The 27,228-nt window shown below is 37.9% G+C and overlaps 1 protein-coding gene across 4 annotated transcripts in view; it reads left to right on the forward strand.

Moving 5' to 3' along the window:
* The window catches only part of USP45 (ubiquitin specific peptidase 45), an 85,871-nt gene that overhangs the window by 52,305 nt on the left and 6,338 nt on the right, over window positions 1-27,228 (forward strand). For 2 of the 4 annotated variants that reach the window (XM_024198422.2, XM_024198424.2), the window contains 9 exons: window positions 7,946-8,033; window positions 12,163-12,244; window positions 13,304-13,395; window positions 15,690-15,746; window positions 16,997-17,143; window positions 21,498-22,182; window positions 23,943-24,040; window positions 25,700-25,786; window positions 26,273-26,426. In XM_024198422.2, coding sequence (XP_024054190.1) covers window positions 7,946-8,033; window positions 12,163-12,244; window positions 13,304-13,395; window positions 15,690-15,746; window positions 16,997-17,143; window positions 21,498-22,182; window positions 23,943-24,040; window positions 25,700-25,786; window positions 26,273-26,426 — 1,490 coding nt within the window. Of the gene's footprint in view, window positions 1-3,552; window positions 3,786-7,945; window positions 8,034-12,162; window positions 12,245-13,303; window positions 13,396-15,689; window positions 15,747-16,996; window positions 17,144-21,497; window positions 22,183-23,942; window positions 24,041-25,699; window positions 25,787-26,272; window positions 26,427-27,228 lie in introns of those variants that run through there. The other 2 variants (XM_024198425.2, XR_002908027.1) reach the window with 2 other exon arrangements.

Consider the following 27,228-nt stretch of genomic DNA (forward strand, 5'->3'; position numbering starts at 1 on the left):
TATTCCCCAGCTTTCCCTCTAACAGTGTGACAGGATATGTGTTTGTCCAAGTGCATATATTCCAGAAATTCCAAGTTCTCCTGGCTGGTATTAATCGCAGAAGATGGTATTGGATGCGACAGACCATGTGACAGTTATTTTGTTGACTTGGGGAATTCATGTACACGGTTTGAGTAAAATTTTCCTTCCTTACTCATTTTTGGCTTTTTGCCTATCCATGCATGCATACTCCATATCACTTGATAGTAAGACGGTAAGTGAAATAATCTACCAAAAATAGCTGTAAATAAGAGTAGATGTTGTTTGGAGCACTGAGAAAACCTCTGTTTTCTCGACAGTGAAATTCTGTCTTTGTTATTATTTTTCATCACAGAAAATTTCTTCTTCAGTAGAGGCTGAAGAAAAATGTTCTGTAGCAAATTCCTTGAAGAACTGATCTCAAAATTGCTGCCATCTTTTATTGTTCTCATTGGGACTGAGACCACAAACTTCCTTCAGTTAATATGGCCACTGCTTCCATTCCCCTGCTCCTCATTGTGTTCCTCTCTGTCTTCTGACTGCATAGGGGGCTAAGGGGGTTATTATTTTCTCTGAGGGCAGCTTGGCTTCACTCCTATTGGGAACCAAGGAAGGTGGTAGCAGTTTCAAAAGAAGGCAATTCTCAGTGAGTTTCTCTGAGGAAGCTGGTTTTGTTCTTCAGCCTCTGCAGAAGGAGAAACTTCTAGTTATGAAAAATAACAGCAAAACCCCCATCCCTACCATTAACTCTAAATTTATTTTTAGAAACTCATTTCTTTACTTTGCACCAGATCTACTGAATGGTGTGGTGTAGGAGGATGTAGAGGTGGAGGGCTGGATGCAAGGGAAACTATTGTGTGTGCATGGCAAAATGCAAAGGACAGAAGACTGGAGAAATGGGGAACTTGGGGCCTATATGTATAAGGGAATGTGGAGGACAGGCAGGAAAGGAAAAATAGGATAATGTACTTTGACTGCTTTGTGCTGCTCTGATGATGCAATGCAGCTGTAAATCTAGCCTAACTGGCCAATATATTCTGGATGCTTTGTGCTCTTCCAGTGTGTCATAAAGCTACCAGAGAAGACTGGTGAAACTGGCCTTAAAATGATTGAAGATTGATATTACGTATCAACATTTCTGTACAACCGTTAAAAATATCATATGGTAGCATTCTCTTTGGGCTTCTTTTTAGTGTTCATGTATGAAATTTTTAGGGATTTTTTTAAAATTTGCAAACAAAAACTAAGATGGAGTTATGGTAGATAATACATATCAGTAATAGATTAATGATTACAGGGATATTGTAATTATACCAAAAGCAAGCATTACAAACCTAGGAAATTCAGAGTTAAGGTTAAACTTAAAAGAAATCTAAACATGTTAAGATATGGAAATACACAAACAACTTTAACTGTGCTCTGCAGTGGCACCATGCAAAAACTGGATGATTATAATGAAGGCATTTTACTGTTTTTGGTCCCAGAATAGATTGGCTTTTAAAGACTCGTGAATTTTTTTTCACACCTCTCAACATATCATTACAGGGCAGAGTTAAGGTGGTTTGGGTGTCTGAACTATGTATTTCCATATCTTAAAGTGTAGATAATCTAACAATTTTTAATTCAGCATCTATATATTTTTTAGAATCCTGGGTCTCTACCATTCTTTTTTACCATAATGCCAACTACATTCACAGGAGGCTGTTATTGTACCAATCACCACTATTATTAACTTCTCCTTCTCCTTTCAAACACTACTTGGCTACTTCTGTCTTTATGAAAATAACACCGCTTCCATGAAGCATTTAGGAATTCAAAGACCATTCTGGATCCATCTGTCTTTTAATCATACTGTCATTTTGTGTGGTTTGTTTTTTGTTTCTAGGTCTTGTAAGATTGTTTACATATACCTTTGTTACATAATTCCATTCCATTGTACAAGTACAGGAGCCTTTCACACTCTAAATGGTCAAGCTTCATTATTGGGAGCAATCAGGAAGCCTTATAAGGGTTCCTGGTAGGGTCTCATCCTCTAGTGTTAAGGATTATTAGGGGTGATTAAAGCTCTGCCAAATTCCAGATTAGAACTCCTCAGACGCCACTTTCCTCTGTGTAAACTTTCAGCCACTGTCTTTTCCCTCCCTTCTGACTGTCCATGGAAGTAGCCTGTTTAAAGGTATTTACCTCTACCTAAAACATTGGTAAATTGCTGCCTTTTCCTGAAAATACCTTTTTTCAGTTTTTAATAAGGGCATAGAACATTACAGTACCCTGTTTTGTTCCCAAATCTAATTCACAGGAATCAGATCATTAACCTCCTTTCTGTCTGTCCAAGGGAGGCCTTTAGGCATACTCTGGATATTGTAAGGCCCACTCTTCTTAGAGGATGGCTTCCTCTTGTGCTGACAAGGGAGTCTGCTTTGGTGGATGAGATCAGCGCGGTATCAGTGTAAAGCTTGATTCGTCCCTTTACTTATCATTACAGAGTGACTGTAAGAATGTCTGCATGTGTAGTCTTTGGAATTCTGGGAGCCAGTGTCTTAGATGGTATTCCCTGCTTTCCTCCATAGCTAGCCTGCTTGGTGTCAAGATAGGTACTGCTAAGCAGGAGGTTCTCTCACAGAAAGGAAGATTTTGATCTTACTTTTTCTGTAGAAGCCAATCCTGATTTGAGTTCTAACTGGAGGTGGCGTAATTTCCAGATGCATTTTGTCTTATCACTTGGCGAGCTCAGGGTGGCTGCAGGGTGGGTCCAGCTGCCCATGAAAAATTGGTCTTTCCACACACCATCAGTTTGCATTGATAAGACCAAATCTTCCTTCCTCCTTGCCAGTTGTGGAGATGGAAGGTATTAAAGGGAACTAGGATGACAAGTAGAATGCAGCTTTCTCCCCCATGAAAAGCATTTGCATATAGTATATGCATACAAGAAGGGAACAAAGAAGATTAACTTTGAGTTATAATTGTTTTCAGGGCTTCTCAGGTCATCCTGTCTTAATCTAGAAGGACCAGATTCTGATATCCTTATGCTGGTACTATTGAGCCTGGGTAAGAATCTGGCCCTTACACTGTAAACTCTTTTGGGATGGAGTTTTGTGTCTTGTATAGGTCAGTCATAGGGTCAGCCCTTAAAAAATATAAATAATAATAAAGCAAAGATGGTTGCCAGTTTGAAGAATTTTGGGTAACAGGCTAAAGGGCACTAAAAAGAAATTTGTGTTGGCTTAGGTATCAGGATGCATTGCAGAAAGTTTTCCCATAGATGGAGTGACCAGGCAAACTGAGGGCTTTAGAGACTGATTCTAGGCACAGACATGAGGTACAGTGAGCCATGCAGAATAGGTCCAATAAAATCCTGGAATTAACTGATAACTTTTCTTTTTTCTCCTTATATTTAACTACACCTCTACCCCAATATAACACTGTCCTCAGGAGCCAAAAAATCTTACTGCGTTATAGGTGAAACCGCATTATATCGAACTTGCTTTGATCCGCTGGAGTGCGCAGCCCTGCCCCCCTGGAGCACTGCTTTACTGCGTTATATCCGAATTCGTGTTATATCGGGTTGTGTTATATCAGGGTAGAGATGTACTTTAGTTTCTGCCTGATTTTCTCATTGTGTTTTTGTTTGTTTGTTTTTCTTTTTTGGGTGGGAGATAATTCTAAAGAGATGCCGGTCGGAGCTTTCCTTGGGGAAAGGGTCCTGGAGCTGAACTCCTGCTCCTTCTACACGCTGTTCTCAGATCATGGTTACAATGCTCATAGAGGTAAATGTTTGCAGTAGAACAGTTGTTTGTGTGTGGCAGAGTAACTCCCTGTGTAGCCAGGAGCATGCAGGAGGAGAGGAGGAAAATACTGTTTTTTCTGAAAAACAATTAGACAATCTCTATGCTTCAGACATATTCTGTAGTTATAGTTTTGATGCCAGAGGGTGTAGTAAGTGGTTAAAAGAATTAGCATGAGGAAGGATGGCAGGGCCATTTAAGAATATGCTATTCAGGCATATACAGATTTTCCTTCTGGCAGTGGTCTTGAGGAAAGCTCTTGGCAACTTTAGACTTGTACATAATTTGTTCCATCCAGAAGGCAATCAGTTAATGATTATATAGACCCTTTGCTGTGCTCAGTATTATATGCTGCTTTTGATCAAGTGATACAGATAATTAGGACTTGCAATAACAGCTCAACTCATGGCAGAAACTGACCTAGAATCAGCATTTTGCCTGTTGCTTAAACACACAAATTATCTTTTCTATATTTGGAAGACAATATTTTTCTTGATCAGAGTATACCTAGAGCTTGTGCAGTTTCATGTTTGTTGTTTAAGTTCAATACATTCTGGAATGGGTGTTGAAGCAGAGGACCGGCAAAATCATTCCTCCAATAGTTAGATGACTTATTTTGTTTTTGGTTGAGAACTCGTCAAATACTATTACATGTCAGGAGTTACTAGTGGAATTGGGAAAGATTTCCAAAATGATTTGCAAATTATGATAGCAGATAAAAATCTGTGGTGAATAACTTTTGGGTGTTAAACTATATTATCAAGAATTATCTATTACTACTGAGGTTTCTTTGTATTCTCTTGCTACCAGGTAACAGCAAAGAATGTTACTAAGTATTCATACATTGCTTTGTGTACCTTGGACCATGTAGTGGGTAAAAATTTCTGAGGAGACTGGATCTACTGTGCTAAGCATAGCATTAGCTAAGCTTGATAGGACTAACACTAATGCTTTTCTGGGTATAGAAGTGTCTGACTCTTGGAATTCTGTTACCTCCCTCCCACCCCCTGCCCCCCCCAGATTTCTTGAAGATATGATCAAAATTAGAAAAGGTGCCATTTATATCAAGACCCTTTTTGATACAGCCTAGGTGATTTATTCGGATGAGCTGAACATGCTGTAGAACACAGCAAGATCAAAATCGCCTTTGTTATGAATGAATAATTTTATGTGATCCTCCTTGGGTTTTGATGACATATCTAGATAACTTATTGCTATATTCAGTAACCACACACAAGATGGAATGTGTAACTTTTGGTATTTAGCCATGCTGTGGGATCATAATATTTTATATAACTGAGGATGGAGTTACTTGAATTACTACAGTGAGACATGAGCTGGCTCCTTCAGCTGTGATTTTTCAAAACTACAATTGGGCATCCAAATCCCGTAGGCCACTTTGAAAAATGTCAGCAGTCACATACACCAACCTATTACCCTGCTGTTCCAGACCGAGCTTTATGGAGTGGATTGGCAAGGTCAAAAAGATGCTTAAAATATTTTGTTTTCAGTCTGAGGCTTTTTATGTATTCTAGAAATAAAAGTATCCTTTTGGCTTGCAGTAATATAGCAATATTTTTCATAAGTGGAATAAGGTATTGTAGTTTGCTAAATTTAAGAACAAAGTCAGACGTGGGTGTGCTGTGAGTTGAGAATTCATGGTGCTGCACATGTCCTTGTAAAACTGTATACGAAGAGAACGTAAGAATGGCCATACTGGGTCAGACCAGTGGTCCAGTATCCTGTCTTTCAACAATGGCCAATGCCAGGTGCTTCAGAGGGAATGAGCAGAACAGGTAATCATCAAGTGATCCATCCCCTGTCTCCCATTCGCAGCTTCTGGCAAACAGAGGCTAGGGACACTTCAGAGCATGGTTTTGTGTCCCTGTCCATCCTGGCTAATAGCCATTGATGGGCTTATCCTTCATGAACTTATCTAGTTCTTTTTTGAACACTGTTATAGTCTTGGGTTCCACAGATTGACTGCACGCTGTGTGAAGATATACTTCCTTTTGTTTTTGTTTTTTAAACCTGCTGCCTATTAAAGAGATGACAAGAGTTAATATTGTATGATTATTAGGGCTGTCAAGTGATTGAAAAAAATTAATTGTGATTAATCGCGCGATGAAAAAAATTAATCGCGATTAATCATGCTGTTAATAGAATACCATTTTAAAAATATTTTTGGATGTTTTCTACATTTTCAAATATGTTAATTTCAATGTGTACAGTGCTCACTTTATATTTTTGATTACAAATATTTGCACAATAAAAAGCAAAAGATAGTATTTTTCAATTCACCTAATACAAATACTGTAGTGCCATATTTTTATCATGAAAGTTGAACTTACAAATGTAGAATTATGTACAAAAAAATAAATGCATTGAAAAATAAAACAATGTAAAACTTTAGAGCCTACAAGTCCACTCAGTCCTACTTCTTGTTCAGCCAATCGCTCAGACAAACAAATTTGTTTACATTTGCAGGAGATAATGCTGCCTGCTTGTTTACAATGTCACCTGGAATCCCACCCCCTAGACAAACCCCTCTGCTCCCTGTCCCCTGACGGCCCTGACCCCTATCCACACCCCCGCCCCTTGACAGGCCCCCCGGGACTCGCATGCTTATCCAACCCCACCCCCCGTCCCTTGACTGCCCCCCAGAACCTCCACCCCATCCAACTGCTCCCTGTCCCTTGGGACCCCCCGCCCCTTATGCAACCCCCAAGCCCCGGCCCCCTTACCATGCCGCTCAGAGCAGTATGTCCGGCCACTGTGCTGCCCAGCCGGAGCCAGACATGCTGCCGCGCTGCTCGGCAGGAGCGCACAACCCCGTGGCCCTGAGTGCTGCCGGCGTGGCTGCGGGGGAGGGAAACTATTTCTTTTGTTTGTCGTTTTTACAATGCAAATATTTGTAATCAAAAGAAATATAAAATGAGCACTTTGTATTCTGTGTTTGTAATTGAAATCAATATATTTGAAAATGTAGAAAAACATCCAAAAATATTTTTAAAATTTCAGCTGGTATTCTATTGTTTAACAGTGCGATTAAAACTGTGATTTATGCGATTGTTTTTAATTACAATTTTTAAAAATTCAATTGCATAACTGCGATTAATCGCCGTTATTCATTATATAACACTGAATAACTGATTATATAACCAAAAATTATTTAACTCATATTAGCGATTAAGAAGATTACCTGGTTTTCCAGAATGGGAATGTTTATTTAAGAACACCCATCTCTATTAGTAACAGCATGATTTAAAGAAATTTATCATAAATAGAAGATTACTGGGGTTTAGTAGAAATTATGTACATCAGCAAATCATGAGAGAATTTGTTTCTCTTTTCCCCTCCCCCCACCCCAGTGCACGGGTTCCCAAACTTGGTTCACAGCTTGTTGAGGGTACGCCCCTGGCGGGCTGCGAGATACTTTGTTTATCTGAGCGTCCACGGTACGGCCACTCGCAGCTCCCAGTGGCCGCGGTTCGCTGTTCCCGGCCAATGGGAACTGCGGGAAACACGAGCGGCCGTACCTCCGGACGCTCAGGTAAACAAAGCGTCTCGCAGCCCGCCGGGGGCTTACCCTGAACAAGCCGCGAACCAAGTTTGGGAACCCCTACCCCAGTACAAACTAAAATTCATATGGTGCATGGCATTTATTTTTTTAATATATTCACCATCTTACCCATTCAGATGCCTTTCACTACATTCAGTAAGTTACAAATCGAAAGGTTGAGCAAGTAGGCTTGAAGCTGTCATAGGTAGATTATTGAAATATAAATGAGGATGAGCTCTTATCTTACTGTTACTTTCTAAGTAACTGTACTTGTGTAATTTCTGACCTGGAGTATGTTACCATTTGGTCCAAGACTCAAGATGTTCCTTCAGTCTCTAAATATATTTTTTCCCAATATTGTACGTATTATAACACTGAGTCTTGTATTCTATACGTCAGCCTGAGGTTTTTGTCTTTTTTATGATGATGATGATGATGATGATTTATTATTATTATTTTGGAAGGGTAGAGGAGGGGCACGGTAGGGGGAGGGGGCATAGTGTTTTGAAAATGCTTCCCCAGAGATCCTAAGTGGAAGCCATCGGAGTCATTTTGAACTTCTTTCTCGCTTCTTCTATAGGGCCCCTCGGTTTAAAGGGTTTCAACAGCAGGATAGCCAAGAGCTTCTCCACTATTTGTTGGATGCAATGAGAATAGAAGAAACAAAGGTAAAATCTATGTATATTTTCAGTGAACTAGCTCGAATTGACTGTAGATCAGATGTCACCTTTTCACACACTTTGTTTTCTCTGTTTAAAATATACATAATGAAATGACTACTAAGGCTTGTTTCCACTATTTTTCAAAAAAGCAACTTGATTATTACATTTTCATTGTGGTATTTTAAATTTGTTGATCTGGCTACAGATTTCAGTTGATTGTTGAAGGGGATATCATAAATAGTGGTTGTTATAATTTTACAGTGACTTTGGAAGCACCATTTTAGGAGACCGATTCATCTGTAGTTATTAAAAAATATACTTTTAAAGTGGTAGGGTAAAAGTCATCTCCCTAACTCATTTGGTAAAATCTGCTTCAGGATAAAGCTTCATATACTGCCCCACATCCAGGGAGCAATTAGTTTGTTATAAAACTTCACTAAAACCAATTTGACTGGAAAAAAATTAAAGCAAAAATATTATCCAAGTTTCTAATGTCTTTTAGCAATGTTCTAAGTGAAGAAAAAATGCTTGTTTTACAGATGAAATTGTACTTCCCATTACTTAACAAATCTAGATCAAGTACTAAATATATATACATAAAGAAAGCTTTTTATATAAAAAAGATATCTATACACATTTAGTATTTATTTTCTTCATTTCTGCCCCTTACTTCCCTGTTTCCAGAAGTGCAGTTTTGAACCATAATACATCTGATCTGATTTGTTTGACATCTCAGGTTCATCACTGTTTTGCCTCTTTCTGACTCAGAGGAAAAGGTCTTTCTTCAGGTGTAATAGAAAATAGACTTTTCCCAAAGGAGGCACTTTACTATAGTAGTAATCATTCAATATAGCCCTTCTTCCATCCCAAGCAAAGTTTACTTGTCTAGTATCTGTAATGTACCTATACTGAATTATCATGGACATGAGATCTGAAGCCACTCCTGTACCCGGGTCTCTGGCACAATAGAGCCATTGAGCCATCGCCACATAACAGCTCTATGATGCAGTATTTTTATGTATTTTGGACTTCATGGAACTATTTTTTTGCCAAATGGCACATCTGGTCATCAGTCAGTCCATATTTTAATTGACTGAATAAAGTCTATAGACATTACTATTATAGCTTATAATGTACAACAAGATTATGCAGTGACAGTATCTATAAATAAGCTGCAAAAGTGGTTAGCATGAATTGTGGAAATGCATTGCTAACATCAACTCAAACCCAGTTTAATAATAACAAGCTCCTTGTTGCAAACCTGAAAACTTAGTTCATGTAAACAATAGGCTGCATCATAAAAATAGTGAACTATGGAGAAGCTTTTCTCAGTCCTGACATTATAATGTCATAAAATGACCCATTGAGCAAAACTATAAGGACAGCTGTTTTTTATTTCTTTTAATTTAAGGGGGAAAAAAGAGTTTTCAGAGTGTTGTAGTGATGGCGTTACTGTGCTGTTCCTATTGACTTTAATGGGGTAGAGTGGTTTAAACCCTATTTACTGTACTACCTATAAGAATATAGGTTTAACAGTAAAAGCAAGGGAATGCTTACTTAAACTAATATTCTGACACTCCTCCCTCTCCCCATAATGAACAGATTAACAAAAATGACAGCATAAACTCCAGTGCCACCAGTGAACATGGCAGCGTCATTAGGTCTTAGCGTGTATTTTTTATTTGTCCTATTAATAGTTTCATTAGAGAGTAATGGTGGCTGCTGTTATCACCATAATAGAACATGTTGAGGAATATTTTCTTTATACATTAGGTTGTACAGTATTTCTGCCATCTCTGTCATTGGGTAAGTGAAGGTTGGTCCCACCTTTTACAGCACTTAAACCCCTGTTTTGCCATAATGGTGCATTACTATTAACAGTGACTTTGTCACCTCAGGCTGTGCAGTAAGGGACATTACTAGTAAAAGCTCATTTTTCTCCCCCTTTCTTTTTCGGGTCTATAAATGGTATGACAAACTGAGAATGTCAGATCTGTGGATCTATTCAATCTTGTGAGCAATGACAGTTGTGCCAGTCAGATACAAGCAGTAGCAGCATTGTCTGTCATGGGAACTGCACAGCTGTTAATCGTGCTATTGTTATGGAGTGTCACTACCATGTGTTTTTTGATTGAAGAAAGCCTACAGCAATATGTCTGCCACCAGAATCCTTTAGAAATGATTATAGCCACTAACCTTCCTCTTTCATGCTGCCTTTAAATGTTTGCTTTTGAGTGTAAAGTTTCGGTAACAGCCCTGATAAAATAGCGGCTAACCACTTCAGTGTACCTGTGATAAACCTTCTGTTTAGTTGAGCAGTCTAATTGGCACTTCTCTTACAAATTCTGATTAATTTTTTCAATCAAAGCTATTTGGTCCTTTAAAATATATCTACTGTATTCAAATAGGTGAGTGCAATCTCAAAATGCTTTTATAGCGCTACATAAATTACCTTTTCACTGTGCTTTTAATTTGTTTTTATAACCTATAAAACAGTTCTTCTACAGCGCCTTGAGGTTTTGTCTCCAATTTCTGGGCTTTCTGAAACAATATTGCATTATTTGGAATCCTGTTTTTATTTTTTTCTGTATCCTTCTGAAAATACATTAATCTATAAAAGTGGACCTTTAAAATAAAAGTCTGTCAATACCACAATCCAAATTACACACTGTCTGCTGTTTCCAGCGATGTGTGCTGGAGATTGTTTCACACCAGGGTTTGAAGTAGCTGATCCCTGCTGCTAATTGATTAATGTCTGCTGCCATTGTTAGTAGCACCCTGACCATTCAAAGACTATGTCTTTCTTTGACCTAAATAAATGGTTCAACGCACTAATCCCAACAAAAGGGGTTGCTTATGGCCCTAAACCCATTTATGGTATTCAACTTGGTGAATTACGTATTGATTAGACCTTTTAGTATATTGTTGGCTTTAAGATGAACAAAGCGGAGCTTGGGGCATCCGGACTTAATTCACAAGCCAGGTCACATACTCATAAGGTAGAAGTATGACTAATCTGTGGGTAGATAGATGAACTGGAAATCGAACCTCAAAAGCTATCCTTCATCATAGCATTTCCCAGGACATATGGTTTGAGTGGGACATGACATGACATGACAATTTATACCATCTCAAATTTTAATATATATTTTATACTTTAGAACTATGTTGTAAAAGTGATGATTATTTGTTAGTAGGTCTGCTATGGACTACATACACAACTTTTGTAGCATCACAGCTCGTTTCTGTTTGTGACTTCCATGTGCCATTTAACAAATATAGTAATACAGTAGAACTTTGCTACTTTTCACTAATGAAATGGAAACCCATTACATATTACTGAAGACTGTGAATAAGTACTTTTAAAAAGGGAGGAAAATAAAAACAGGGACATATGGATAATGCATCCAAAAATGTACTCTGGTCCTGTATTTGAGAGTATTGTTTAGTTTAATTATTTATGCTATTCCACAGCATACTGGGGAAAAGTTAGTTATATATTCTGTAGAAATATTGAAGCCTTAGTAATATGAGATCTCACTATGGTAACTGCTGTTAATTTTTTGCTGAGAAGTGGGCAAAACTTGCTATTTTTATGTGCAAGCTATAGGTACAAGTAATATAATTCTGTTGGATGCTATTTAGATGCAGTTCGCCGCCTCCAAAAATATATTTTTAGGGTTCTACATTCTCTTCAGTACATTCAGATAATCCTTATATGGGTTAATGGGAGTTTTCTGTACACACATTGATGTGTGACTAAAGGTTGTATTGACTAGCAAATAAAATTTAAACCTACTACTCTCTAAATAGAGTAATTGAAGCATGGTTAAAGATATTTAGCAAATTTTACACATTTATATTCCAGTCAGTCACTGCACTACAAAGCAATTTATTATTTTCTTTCCTAGCAATGTTCACTTCATAATCCACAATTTCTAGATAAATTCACTACCTACCTAAAATTTGCCCTTTTTGTGAGGAAAAATGCTTGATGTAGTTAAAGCTAGAGTTATATAAACTTGTGTAGTTTTCTGGAAATAACCAAAAATTGTTTCTAACAGTCTGTCAGTGTTTTTAGAGTGCCTATCACCCACTGAAAATACTTATTAAATATTTGTGTTTATATTTATAGCGTATACAAGCTGGTATCTTAAAAGCATTCAACAATCCAACAACTAAAACTGCAGATGAGGAAACTAAAAGAAAAGTTAAAGGTATGTTATTCTTTAATACAATATTGTCTTGTTATTTATAGTGATTTATTTTTAAGTTCTTTTTAGCAAATGAATCACTATAATATTATAATATAAATTAAAATATAATTTTCAAAATTGACTGCCTTGAAGTATTGTAGATGGTTTTATAAGGCTTTTATTATGTGTTATTCTGGTGCCATCTAGTGCACATGTAAAGTATCGAAGTGTTATGTACTAATCTGTTTCCAGTATCTAGAATAAAGGCTTTCTTTTGTTAATTACTGTCATATAGGCGTGTAAAACTTTTACTTAAATATTCTGCTGCATCTTCAGATCTTTCATTAAGGCCACAACTATTGCATCACTCATAAAGAGACCACCTTAAATGCATTGTTGATTAAATTGCCACAAGGTTGCTGACGACATAAGTGTGTTGAGAATAACAACACAAAAATAAGATAAATTATTTGAATCAGGGCAGTATTGTCTAAACCTCAGTCTTTTATTTGCATAATACTTTAACTTTCTGTGTACAGCAAGCAATTAGCTTAATTAAAATTCCAATGGTATTGTAATTGTTCTGAAAAATTAAGTTAATCCTTGCCAAACCTGTAGTAATTTGATCTTGATAATGTATTACAAATCTATTGAACAGGTTTTGGTTTTGAGTTGTACAGTTTTTTAGAAGCTATTTGTCATTTAGAAAATCAACCAGCAGGTCTCCTGCCTAAATGCCTGCTACAGTGCAATAGAATATTATATCAATAGGACTTATGACTTGCATTGTGTATTAAAATAAAAAACCTTTCTTAAAAGGAGTTGCAGCATTATTCTGTTACTGAAGGAGGAGGGGGAGGGAGAGGGAGAAACTGAATTCTGTATTTCTAAGCATTGACAAATATTAAAGTAAATGATATATTTTATTGAATTAATTTCTTTAGTGGTAGGAAATATTTTGAACCTATTCCTACATTGTACTATGTGTGTTCCGAATAAACCATAGAAAGAATTACATTGTACTTATACAGTGGCATTGGATCTGTTTTTTTCACATTAAAAAAGGTAATGTTTTTTCAGCATATGGAAGAGAGGGTGTGAAGATGAACTTCATAGATAGGATCTTTGTTGGTGAATTGACTAGCACTGTCATGTGTGAGGAATGTGAAAATGTAGGTATTTTGGAATTCAGCTCGATGTGGAATAGAAATGTATTGTCATTTTTATACTATTTATTTGTAAAAAGATTTTATTGAAGGCTGCTTATTAAAAAGGACTATTTTGTCCTTAAAATATTATCCTTTCCACTCATACAAAGGAGTCATGTGACTCGGAAAAGATTTAAATGCTTTAATTTGTTTGTGTCTAGCTAATCTTGGGCTGGAGGTTCCAAATTCTACAATAGTTTGGGAAATACTGATCATGTATTTAATGCAGCATTTCCCAGATTTTTGAAAACTGGGCCCCGCTTCGGGAAAATGAAACCAGTCCACCCTCCCTGCCCCTGCAACTCTGTCATGTGTTGTTAAAGTCCTCCCCATCTTAATGTATCCATTTTTCTTGCCCCCTTTGGGACATGGACCACACTTTGGGAAATGTTGATTTGATTAATGGGAGTGGGGAAAATATATTTAATCAGATTATGGAATTGATATTGATCTAAATGGTCTCTTCTTGAAATACTTTTAGTAGTTAACTTGATATTTTTATTAAACAATATATAACTTTAGTAACTTAGTATTGATCAACATTTTATCAAAAATAAGTAATTTCCATAATCGTTAGAATTTCCTTTAGAGTCAAAAGGATGAAAAGTTTATTATTTTGATAAATTTTCATGAATTATTGAATGTTGCATTTATATTTGGTTTACAATATTATATTTCATATTATAGACATATAATAAACCCTTTCAGTCTGAATAATTAATCACAGTTCTGCAGTGCCTGGTAATCTTCCCCTTGTGTAAAGTGCAGAATATAATTTTAATATGTCACTGGTATCAATGAAGAACTTTATCTGCATACAACTTAGAAAGGTTAGAAGTTATATGTACCATATTACTGTTGCTTAGTCTGCACAGGAATCAGGAATTTGCTGGCTACAACCACATCAAAACAAGGTTCCAGCTCAGTTTCCTTTATCAGCGTTGATAGGGATTTTTTTGTCTAGCACTATGTAGATAAAGTCCAACTCTCTGTAATTCTAGCATACCTTTTTATTATGGTTTTCAGGAAGCAAAACATAATTTTGGAATAAATTAGGGTATTTTTAAACACCCTATAAAGTTTTTCCATAGATTGGCTTTAATTTAACTACTAGTACCACTCTAAGTGTAGATGTGTGACCCAAGAAATTCATATAATAGCTTTTTAGCTTTAGCGAATGAACCAGTTTCATGATTTAACCCATTTTGGGGTACATCACTTCAGATATGTCTAGGCAGAATCCTGTCATTTTACCCGCTTGTTGAGTAAATGACAATTATATCAATAATTGTATTCATGAACAGTGCAAAAGCTCAAACATTTCTGCATAGGGTCAAAAGATTCCAAGTTTCCCTTCAGCGTTTACTCTGCAGTTTTCCATTGGGTTTGCACCCTCTGCCTGCAGAAGAAATTGGTAATCCAACCACAAACACCACGTCCTCCAACATCTGCATAGATCTGAGATCCGCCAGCTATCACGTGATTCCTGTGGCTCACTGCCTGTTCCCTTGTGCCATGTTGCTGTTCAAGCCATGCTGCCAGTGACTCCCCATCCAGGATCTGTCTCTGGGACTTCCCTTTCAAAGGGTTTCCCTATCTTTTTAGTTTGCTCTAGGTTCTGGGATGGGGACAGTATGCAGCTCCCCTGCTTACCTCCTGCCCTCTCATGTATTGCTACACACCCTTAGAGAGCCTGTGCAGGTAAGGGAATACTTAGTGGCAACTGACATGGAGGATAGGTCCTTCAATGGCTATTAGCCAGGATGGTCAAGGATGCAGCCCCATGCTCTGGGTATCCCTAAGCCTGTAGGACTGGACGACGAGATGGATCACTTGATAATTGCCCTGTTCTGTTCATTCCCTCTGGAGCATCTGGCACCAGCCACTGTCAGAAGATAGTGGCTTGGGTTGGATGGACCATTGGGCTGACACAGTAGGGCCGTTCTTATGACACTCTTTGAGTGGGAAGGGAAGGTCTCTTCTGTGTATGGATCACAGGGATATATATGACCTTGTCCAGTGTTTTTATACACTGAAATTTGACATTGCATTCTCCAATACTTACTGACCCAAAATAAAATCACAGTTAGCTTTAAGTAAATATTTAGTACAAGGATTGTAGAAAGTTCTTCATTCTAATTAAAAAGATCTTGCACCTGAGCTTTTGTATAGTTTTTTTCCTACTATAATAGAAACATGGAGACTTCATGCTAGAACTCTAATACAGTTCTTTGTATTTAATTGTCTTTTCCTCCAAGATTTCCACAGTAAAGGAACCTTTCATTGATCTTTCACTCCCTATAATAGAGGAGCGGGTAAGAAACAAATCAAATATTTAATAAATAATCACAGCTTCTGCTGGAGTATGTTTTTACACATCTGTATAAAAATGTGTGTATAGAAATGTATAGATACACATTGTTTTGCTTTAATAACCTTAGTGTGTGTATGTATGTAATATATTATGTAATTTGTATATGTATATACAAAAAATATGTACAGTGTCTGTATCTGTATATTAAATTAGCCTAAATGTAGAACAATTCATAAATAGTCATATGTTTAGTTTTATAATACTTTGTGTACATATACCCATACACGTTCAAACAGATTATTGTTAAATTAGACTAAATGCAAACCAATTTCAGGGTACTTAGAAGCTTTTGAAAAGTCAATTCCCAATCTGTTGCTTTCTATATCTAAAGAAATGACTAAAGTAGTATTTAAATGCTCAGAGATTTACCTGCAACTCTCACTGAAGGCTAACAAAGTGATGAGGTAATGTAAAAATTGGTTCACTGTGAATATCATTGTTCCAAGTTATTTTAGAACATTATTTTGAATGTAATGATTAGCACAGAGTTTTATAAGCTCTCTTCATTAATTGGAAGAAAGTCTTGGGTTTTTGTTTTTGTTTTAAGTATCCTTCTTAGCAGCTCCACTGTAGATTCACATGTAGGCTGAAGAGAGCATTTAATAACTTACGTAAAAAAGGAACTGATGGTTGGAGGCTGGAACACAATTGTTTGTTTGTTTGTTTGATCCTTGTTGTTACAAATTTCACCCTTCTGCATCTGTGGAGTCAGTGGTCTTCCAAGAGAATTCTCTCTGGGGGAAAGACAGGCAGTTTTTTCACCACCACTGTTCCCCAGTGGTTCTACTAGGGAAAGGCAGTTTTAACTTGTGTTTGAGGATTACTGAGAATGAGTGGAATTGGTGCCTCTTTGATCATATTGTTTTCCTGGGAATGGAAGTTCCCATTTTTATATCTGCAGACCCTTGGGTGTCAATGCAGTTTTCCCAGGTATAGTAGGTTATGTTCTATAAACTTAGAAAGCAGTTGTGTATCACAAGTCAGAGGCCAGTTAACCAAAGAATGTGGCTTTATTTAGACTAGTACTAAATAAAAGTGCAACTAAGATATGAGAGCTCTCTCAGTTTCATGGGACCAACATGGCTACGCACTGCAAACAACTGAGAAACTTGCATTTAGTTATTTTATGGGTACAAGGAAAATGGGATTTTATATAATTTCTTTCCTAAATCACAATATTTTATTTCTCAGGTCTCAAAACCCGTGCCTTTGGGAAAGACAAGTAAATGTAAAAACATACAAGAAGCAGATCTTGGTCAGTTCAACTGCTCTGCTATTACTGCGCCAAATAATCAACAACCAAAAATCACCAGGAGACACTCTTTAACAAAAGATAAGGTTAGAATGTAACAGCATTGCTGGCCCACTTTATATTCAAACCCTGTTAGAATGTTTCAGGTAACAAAGTAGAATTCTAGTGTGCAATGAATGGGAGGCTTAAAAAAATCAACTTCAAATTGATCTGCTGCATATTTACTTCTAGATTTATAGATGTTGGAATTTTTAAAGTTCATATTTTTAAATAGCTAAATTACAGATTTATAAAAATATAGAGAACATTATATGCATGAAAAAATCAGTGACTGGGATGCCATGTGGTTTGAAAATATGGCTTCATTTGTAAAAGTGATCTTTTCTCTAGATTTAGTTTTTAATTCACTTGACTTCGTTTTGTTGGCCTCCCGCCTCGTGCTATCCTCCAAGTTTGCTTCTGGCTGAAATCACAGGCGTGGTAATGCTGGCAAAGAGAGCAGGCAAGTCAGCATTAGTGCCATTTGGTGGATCAGTTGGCAGGGTGTGCTACAAGAGTAGTACAGCCAACACAGTCCCCCTGGAGACTGAGAATATGGCTTCTATGATGCACTCAGCCTCCAGTTGCCCAAAGGCTTGGGAATCACAGTTCAGCCCCTTAACATGGTCCTTCTTGATGGTGGCACAACATTCTGAAGACCTGCCAAACTAACAAAAATGTTCATTAACACTGAAGCTCCTTCCTTTGTCATGCTCTGTTCTATAGTATTTCACAAGAAAGCATTTTCTTTTTAAAAATTTCAGAGCTCTGCAGAGGAAAGGAAATCTGTAATCCATGTTGTGTATATGCATTATTGCTAATAATGTGTGACAGAGGCTTTGGTTTGGTATTCATGTTCTCTATTTAGAATATCCTTTTTGTAAGCCTCCTTATTGTATGTAGCATCCAGCAGAATATTAGAATACGTCAGAATACCAATGCTGAATGACTTAAACAATTCCTGAATGTATATGAAACTACTACTAATATTGACAGAAGCATAAAACTCTGTAGGTAGTTTCAGTCAGTGAATTATGAATCAAACTATAAATCTGATTTTTAAAACCTTTTTTTTAAATACAGGGTTCATTTAAAATTAGTATTCCAAGTCTAGACAAAACCCTCTAATAGATTATAGGAAGCAACTTTGTTTTCCCAGGTATACACAAAATAACCGAATAAATCTGTCCCATCTCTAAGTTGTGTGGTTCTGTGATTCAAAAATCCTTGTGCTTTTTTTCCTTTTGGACCATACATCACTGTGTCTTTCTGAATAACTTGATTAAGAGATGTTAAATATCCTTTCTCTGCACTGAATCTATCTGAAACAGGCAATTGCCAATTCCAAGTCTGTTTGTATTCTGTCTCTCTAGCGCAGGATTTGAGAAGCCTATATCTGGAGCTCCAAGGGCACTTGGAAAAAATCCACTTTCAGCAGGAAGACATCCAGGCACTAGTTGCCAGTCCTAATGCTTTTATTCAGCAAACTAAACTTCCTAGTGTTAAGGACTTAATGAGCTCTGTTTTCATAATACTGTATCCTGAATTCTGGTAGGAATTAGTAACAATAGTGAATTAGTTCCTTTTAACAACTTGTAGAAATTAAACAAACCTCAGTGGGGCAAGACGTTTTTCTCACTAGTGGTTGTTTTGTCTTTGTAATTTTTATTTCTTCTTTGCTAAATTGCACCATGACTTTCCAGTCTGAGGCCCCGAATTATGAAAACACAAGTCCATCCCTATGAAGTAAAACATTTAGGAACATGTTTAAGTTTCATTGACTTCAATGGGACTTAAGCATGTGCTTAAAATTGAAGTCGTGCTCAAACACCCTTCCGGAGCAGGAATGTTTTTCTGAATTGGAGCCTTCAGCACACGCTTAAGGGTTCTGGTAAATCAGGGCGTAAACACAGAAAATGAACATTTAGAATGAAAAGAATAGCAGTGGAGAAGGACCAAAGAAGACACATGAGACAAAACTAGTGAGAAGAGTGGTATAGTTAGGGCCCTACCAAACACACGGCCATAAAAAATGCATCACAGACCGTGAAATATTATCTCCCCCCATGAAATGTGGTCTTGTGTGTGCATTTATCCTATGCTATACAGATTTCACGGGAGAGACCAGTGTTTCTCAAATTGAGGGTCCTGACCCAAAAGTGAGTTGCGGCATTGCCACCCTTACTTCTGTGCTGCCTTCAGAGCTGGGTAGCTGGAGAGTGGTGGCTGCTGACTGAGGGCCCAGCTCTGCAAGGAGCAGTGCAGAAGTAAGGCACTGCCTTCAGAAGTAAGGGTGGCAATACCATAGCATGCTATCCTTACTTCTGCGCTGCTGCTGGCCTTCAAAGCTGGGCTTGGGCTCTCCAGCTGCCAAGCTCTAAAGGCAATGCCGCCACCAGCAGCAGCGCAGAAATAAGGGTAGCAGTACCGCAACCCCTTCTACAATAACCTTGCAATCCCCCACAACTCCGTTTTAGCTCAGGACCCCTATAGTTACAACACTGTGACATTTCATATTTAAATAGCAGAAATCATGAAATTTACAATTTAAAAAATCCTATGACTGTGAAATTGACCAAAATGGACCGTTAATTTGGTAGGGCCCTAGGTATAGTGGAAACAAGGCAAAAAGATAGAAAGATAAAAGCACAGACATCCATAGTAATGGGAAAATTAGAGTCTGATCAATAACCCATTGAAGTGAATGAAAGGATTTCCATTGACTTAACTGGACTTTGGACACACCCTGAATGTATAAAGGAAAATGAAATTAAGTATAAAGATAAAAATAGACGGACTAGAAGTTTTTCATTGAAACTTAGCTACAAGAAGGTAGACCGAAAGGAAAAAAGAGCTGAGAATGTAAATAGACATTTCTTAACCATACGCCAGTTTTGATTAGATTTTTATCTATGATAGTATTTTTCTGTGATTGCACGTTTTCCTCTTCTTAAATTTGAAATAATCCAACTACAGATAATATAACTATACATACAAGGGCAATATAAAAGTAGAATTGGTATAAAAATATATAATAAAGATACATAGACCATCCTTTACATTCATTTATGGTGCTGCAGTAGTAGAGTAGTCAATACAGAAAAGGTGAATCTAATGGATGGCAACATTTTCAAACTTTGGTACTTAAAACATGCTGAGCCTGGTGCAGGTGGGACTGGAAGAACGGAAGTGCCACCCCTTGAACTCCCATCCACAACACCCATCCCTGTAATTGCCTAAATCGCCATCTAGAAAACATAGTTCAGCTTACTTCCAGCAGTTCCCAGGCCTGCACAAGCAACTGGAACTTGTCTCAACCAAAATCAGCCATGATTTCTTCCTGTGACCACTATCATGCGTTCCTTTGCAGCCACAAAAGATTGTGAGAGTAGAGTAATGACAAGAATTCAAACTAAGCTACCACAATGATTTATTATTATACTGGGTGTTCCAGGGCAAGAGAGTATTAAAGAAAATAGAAAAACTTTGGCATTGCCATTCACTCTACATTAATATGAAGTGCATGAGAGAGGGCGTAGTCCACACCTCTGTTTGGTTAGAGACAGTTGTCTGCATGGTTGCGATAGTAAGGGAAGAAGTACATGCAGTAGTGCTGGCTGGGAAAGTTTGTGAATCCTTTTACTAATTTTGAAGTAATAAAAAGTTTGTTGAAATGACCTTTTTTGATACCTTTTTCTTGTTCATTTTTATTAAGGATTATTTTTTAATATAATAGTATTTCTCAGTTTATAAAAAAAATCAATATATTTCAAAATCTTAAATCAGAATTCTTGTATGAACAAGACAGCCTAGGTCCCATGAAAATTACAATGATTAGAAATCTTGTTATAGATCTGGGAGTGCTATTTCTTTGTTAGCAGCAAAATGTATAATCAGTCCAACTAAACTAACAGTCCAAGTTTACAAGCAGAATGTAGAATCTTTACCATCCACAGCGGAAGCTATAGTGTCACAAATTTGATATGATTTGTCTCAAGAAGCATTGATCTCACTAATTATGTAACATCTCTTTCTGCCCAGTGTACGGATCTACATTTAAGCACCAGATTATCTAAAGAATTTAGGAGATCAAGTCTGTACATTATAAGTTCTTCGAGGCAGGGGACTATTGTTTTGTTTTGTGTTTGTACATTGCCTAGCACAGTGGGGTCCTGATTTATGAATGGGGCTCCTAGGTGCTAACACAATACAAACAAATAAATAAATTAATAATTGTATAGCTAGATGATAAATTAAAATATTGGGTTTTATTTTGTTTTGAAAGTGTCATAAGTTATATTTACTGCTACTTAATGATATCTGACTGTCTTTAGATTCACTAGTATATTTTTTCTGTTTCTCTCCCATGCCCCTTTGAAATAATAATGTGGCAATTTCCAGAATCAGTTAAATCATGAAAGAAGTCTTGCCAGGAAATCCTCCTCTGGGGAGGAGGAGAGAAGTCCAGTTATCATGCATGAAAAAAGAAAGCTTGAAGTAGAAGGTGGTTCTGGAGTTTTGTATTCTGAGGCCATAAATACAGCTACTGTATCTACAGCAAATGGAAGTCAGACTGAAGGCAGTGAAAAAGAAGTCAGCCATTCAGAAAGTAGCGTTGATGCAGACAGCGAAGCCTCAGAAGGTGAAAGTGCTGCTAAGCGAGCAGTTACTGGTAGATCCAGTAACGCATCTGGTTTGCACGTTGACGGGCTTAACCACTTGGTAAACATTAGACTGCCACACAACAAACCAAGTGACAGTAATAATGAGATGATCACCAGTGCCATATCCAAGCTCAGCTTCAACAGTATTGTCAATGAAAGCGAAGAACCCGTCAGTGGGGATCCATCATTAAGTTTGTCAAACAATTCCATGTTTTCAGTGGAAAAGTCCCCTTTGTCCCAAAGCCCTCAAAATGCTTTTCAGACTCTTTCTCAAAGTTATATAACTAGCTCTAAAGAATGTTCTGTTCAGTCCTGCCTCTACCAGTTTACATCTGTGGAGCTGTTAATGGGGAACAACAAGCTTTTATGTGAGAATTGTACAGAAAGGAAACAGAAGTATCAAAAGAAAACTCACACCACAGGTAATGTGCTAATATTGTGTATATGTGTTATTCATTTAAACAACTCTCTTTAACACGCTCAGGGGGTCTGCCCTGGGTCCAGTACTATGCAATATTTTCAGTAATGACTTGGATAATGGAGTGGAGAGTATGCTTATAAAATTGTGGATGACACGAAGTGGGGAGGGGTTGCTAGCACTTTGGTCAGGATTAGAATTCAAAACAACCTTGAAAATTGTAGAATGAAGTCTGAAATCAACAAGATAAAATTCAATAAAAAGTGTAAAATGCTTCACTTAGGAAGGGAAAAAACCAAATGTACAACGACCAAATGGGGAATAACTGACTCGGCAGTATTGCTACTGAAAAGGATCTAGGGGTTCAGGAAAAGGCTAATATCATTCTGGGTATATTAACAGGACTGTTCTATGTAAGACTGTGACATTTCGGGGTGCAATCCAGACCAGAGAGAAGTTATGTCACAGCCTGCCTGGTAACTCGGAGTGCCTTAAATGGTCTGCTGCTGTGGTTCACTGCCCAGATACCAACAGCCAGCGTACAAGTCTGCACTGAGTGTCTGTGTGCTATGGAATTCTGGTTCAATGCTCTGTCCCTAGCAGCATGCCTACAGCACAACAGTTTTACCCTGGTCTCCACCAGCCTTGGTTACCATCTGCTCGCTGTGTTGGAGCTCAGGGTGAAACTGTTGTGCTGTAGGTAGGCTGCTGGGGTCAGAGCACTGAACCAGAGCTGCAGAGCGCACAGACACTCAGTGCTGGCTTGTATGCTGGCTTTTGTTGTCCGGGCAGCATAGTTGCTAGGGGTCTTGCAGCCCTTGCTTGAAGTAGTTTCCATCATATACAGGGTTTACAGTTTGGTTCAATGGCTCACAGCCCCCCACTATACAAATTGTTCCAGCACCCTGTTGGGCAGTGAACCACAGCAGCAGGGCATTTAAGGCACTCTGGGTTACCGGGCAGGTAGTTACACAACCTCTCACTGTTTCTGGATTGCACCCCGGAATTTCACATTGGTGTAATCAAACAGGATCTTCACACAGCTTGTTATTTTAAGTGTGATTTACACTTTCAGAACTGGTGAAATAGTTTTAAGTAATTCTCAAGTGAGAAGATTGGGATCAATCAAGGGAAGGTTACAGTATCTCAGATTATAAACTTAGACTTGTACATGTGGACCTTTGTCCCTCCCAGCATCCTGCTGAATAGGCACATAAGAGTCCAACCATTTTGATCCCTCTGTAGAATCAGAACCTTAGTCTTGTCAACACCAGTATTTATGAATATAAGAACTAAATTCAAGACCAGTATTAAAATGCTCAGCTTTTACCACTGACATGTCAGTGTCTCTTCTGAGCAAGTGTCTGAGCCATTGATTGCTGATCTATAGAACAGAGGTGAATGGTGTTTCTTTGCTAACTTGTGTGATGAGAGATCATAATAGTGGCCAAGAGTGGATAAGGTCATGTGTTAAAATAATACAAAACAGAAAATGTTCTTCCTTTCACTGCCATTCCCACCAAAAATTCCACTTGTTGTTTCTTGGTGTTATGTTCCTAAATTCACTAAGTGAGTATCACATACAGAAAGTATTTTTGCTGGCTGTAAACAGTGAAACATGTTGAACTGATTAAAAAAGAACATTAGAAACTAGATTTCTCTCTGTGCACGTGCCTTTCAATAGTTTTAAATAGTCTGTGTGATCACTTTGATATTTATAAATTATTGGATTGTTTTATAATTCTTCTACTATGTGCTGCACAGAAAAGAAAACCGATGGCTTATACACTAATGCCCGGAAGCAACTGCTGATTTCTGCGGTTCCTGCCATTCTTGTTCTCCATCTGAAAAGATTCCACCAGGTAAAAGTAAAAAAATCTGTTCTTTTAAAATTCACTCATTAAAAGAACTTGTTGTAACAGACTGTCTATACCTAGTAGAGATGTACAGAAGTGGCTTTCACACTGGGGTATGCTAAGGGTTTTTCGTAGGACTGCTTTTTTTTCCTCTTATTTAAGAAAGAAGGTACAGTGGCAGCAACCTCTTGGCTACTGCCATGTTATTCTGGCCATGTTAGTTGACTACTGAAGAGAGACAGCAGTCTGCAGCATAGGGCTGTGGGTTTGAGCACTAGCTGCTAATACTGCATCTATTAATTCAGACTCTACTTGGGGCATATTGTTGGTTCATTCAATGAATGGGGGAGACAGTTTTGGGAGATGCCTCACTTCCCTCAGTAGACCACAGGAAGAGCCAGGTTGGAGATGTTGGGGGAGCCCCATGTGTGAAAGATGGAAACTGGGTTAAGGGGAGGCAGAGCTGGCCAAAACTCAGGATTCTCAGTTCTTGAGAAGTATCGGTATTTTGGAATTTGGTTTCATTACAAATTAGAACAAAACCAAATTTTATCAAAATGTCTTGCAAATCCCTCAAATTTTGTTTCGGAGATATTAGACCCGCAATAGAGGTCTCCCTACGGGATGACCATAACTCTTCATTAATAATTTTTGGCCACAGCCAGGCCATTGGTGCTTTTCTTTGCTTCCCTGTGTTGTGTAACAGCATTCTGCCTTTCCAGTCTCCCCTCAGAGTGGCTTGATCCCAATTAAACTCCATATATTTCTTCCATCCTGCAATTCGTTGATTCCATATATGAGGCTCTTTGAACCACTCAAAAGGCCATTGCCCATTACTTAACAGATTAACCATTCTCTCTATGTATTGTATCCCATAAGTTTGCATCTGTACACATCGTGTTGCTAGTACAGTTTTATTGTCAATCTCAGACACACCAAACAGATTTACATTTAGAGACATTTTCAAGGCTTGGGCTTGTTTCAATTGGAGTTCCACACTTCTTATTACTTGTTCCGATAATGCACCAAAATTTTGTGTCATGTGTCTGTATAACCCCCAAAATCTTACTCAAAGCTGACATTTTCCCTTGTAACGTCTCAATATCAAATGAGTTTAAAGCTCCAGCACCAATACTACCTACAATATAGTCCCCTATACCTCTCATTTTGTATAGTCCCGTCTCCCTATTGTTGTTGCCACACTTGTAATAGAAGCAAGGCATATGGCATACACTCCGAATGTTCCCCAACCCACATGGTGAATCTGAGGCAAGAAAATCCGCCAATAAGCGCAGGACCCACCAAGATAGAGGAGGAACTTTGTCACAATATGCAGTATGATGGTGTTTAAGAATAAATATCATTTATTCACATTCTACTTTTTCCATGGTACCCTGTCTCCATTGCACAGAATGGTCACACAAAGGGGCAGAATTCAGGTTGCACAGGAAACCAAAATAACTTTTCTGTACCATAGGTTTTTTTTGTATGTAATGTTGAAGAGATGAAAAACAAATGTATAGAAAATGTGTTTTATCCACATTCATTACAGATTTTGTATTCTGTTTTGTCTTATCAGGTTATTTTAGTACTGAAGCAATACACTTAGATTTAAAAGGCAGCTATGTAAAAATGTTTCTTTCATACTCTTATTTTCTCTTGAAGGCTGGTTTGAGTCTCCGGAAAGTAAATAGACATGTGGATTTCCCACTGATTTTAGACTTAGCACCATTTTGTTCCGCTTCCTGCAAGGTACAGTATATTAAGAATACATTTTAGAGTCTTTATTTTAAAGCATTAATTTATTGTAGTGTAACTTTTGCAGCTATGGATACGAGTTAAACTCTGATTTTCACCCCAAAGAAATTACAAATGAATGTGTTCAAGCAGTAATCTAGGATCAGTTCTTCAACTGGTGTAAACTGGCATAGCTCCATTGAAATCAGTTGAGGAGGATCTGTCCCACTTAATGTTTTAAAATGAACACAATAGCATTACAGCTAATTATCAGTGCTTCCAACAAAACTGGATTTAGTTATTGAACTCTGAATAACAGTCTTCACTTCTTTCTCAAGTTACTTCAGCATTGCAAAACATACTTAACAAACTACAGTACTTATCCCCTATTTGCTCCCTTTATTGTTGTAATATTTGAAATGTGTTAACATACATATTGTTACAAAAATCCACTATGAAATGATACAATTCATCTTTATTTTCTGTGATTTTGTGAATAAGAATGTTACAGATGGAGCAAGAGTTCTGTACGCTCTTTATGGAATAGTGGAGCACAGTGGCTCAATGCGAGGCGGTCACTATGCAGCATATGTGAAAGTCAGAACACCTTCCAAGAAATTATTGGAGCACATTGCTAGCAATAAAAATGTTCAAGGTATGTCCGACAAACCCTTCTCCCTTTGTAAGGAAACAAAATTGATCATTGGTACCACTCCTCCAGTCACTGTACTTATATTGAGTAAACACTTTGGCCTTGAATCTTCTCCTAATTTGCAGTGCCACACAAGTTGTTAATTTTTGTTTTAGTAAACCCAATATATAAACACTAATTTCTATGCCACCTACTCTCTACCTGTGGAATACCAAGTCATCTTCCTGTCTTCACTGAAGTCTCTCCTAAAGGCTCACTTCTTTCCCAGTGCCTGCAAGAAGTGAGTCAGTAACAGTTTTTAAAACAAGTTATTTCCTTCTCTGGGGATCTTGTCTCTTCTGTGTCTCTTAGGCCTGGTCTACACTAGGCTTTTATGTCGAATTTAGCGCCGTTACATCGAATTAACCCTGCACCCGTCCACACCACGAAGCTATTTAGATCGACATAGAGCTCTCTTAAATTCGACTTCTGTACTCCTCCCCAACGAGAGGAGTAGCGCTAAATTCGAAATGGCCATATCGAATTAGGCTAGGTGTGGATGGAAATCGACGCTAATAGCTCCAGGAGCTATCCCACAGTGCACCACTCTGTTGACGCTCTGGACAGCAGTCCGAGCTCGGATGCTCTGACCAGCCACACCCCGGGAAAATTTGAATTCATTTTCCTGTCTGGGCAGTTTGAATCTCAGTTCCTGTTTGGACATCGTGGCGAGCTCAGCAGCAGTGGCAACGATGCAGAGCTCTCCAGCAGAGATGGCCGTGCAATCTAATAGAAAGAGGGCCCCAGCATGGACTGATCGGGAAGT

Source organism: Terrapene carolina, unplaced genomic scaffold (assembly GCF_002925995.2).
Source record: "Terrapene carolina triunguis isolate 2854851 unplaced genomic scaffold, T_m_triunguis-2.0 Scaffold42, whole genome shotgun sequence".
Classification (NCBI taxonomy): domain Eukaryota; kingdom Metazoa; phylum Chordata; order Testudines; family Emydidae; genus Terrapene; species Terrapene triunguis.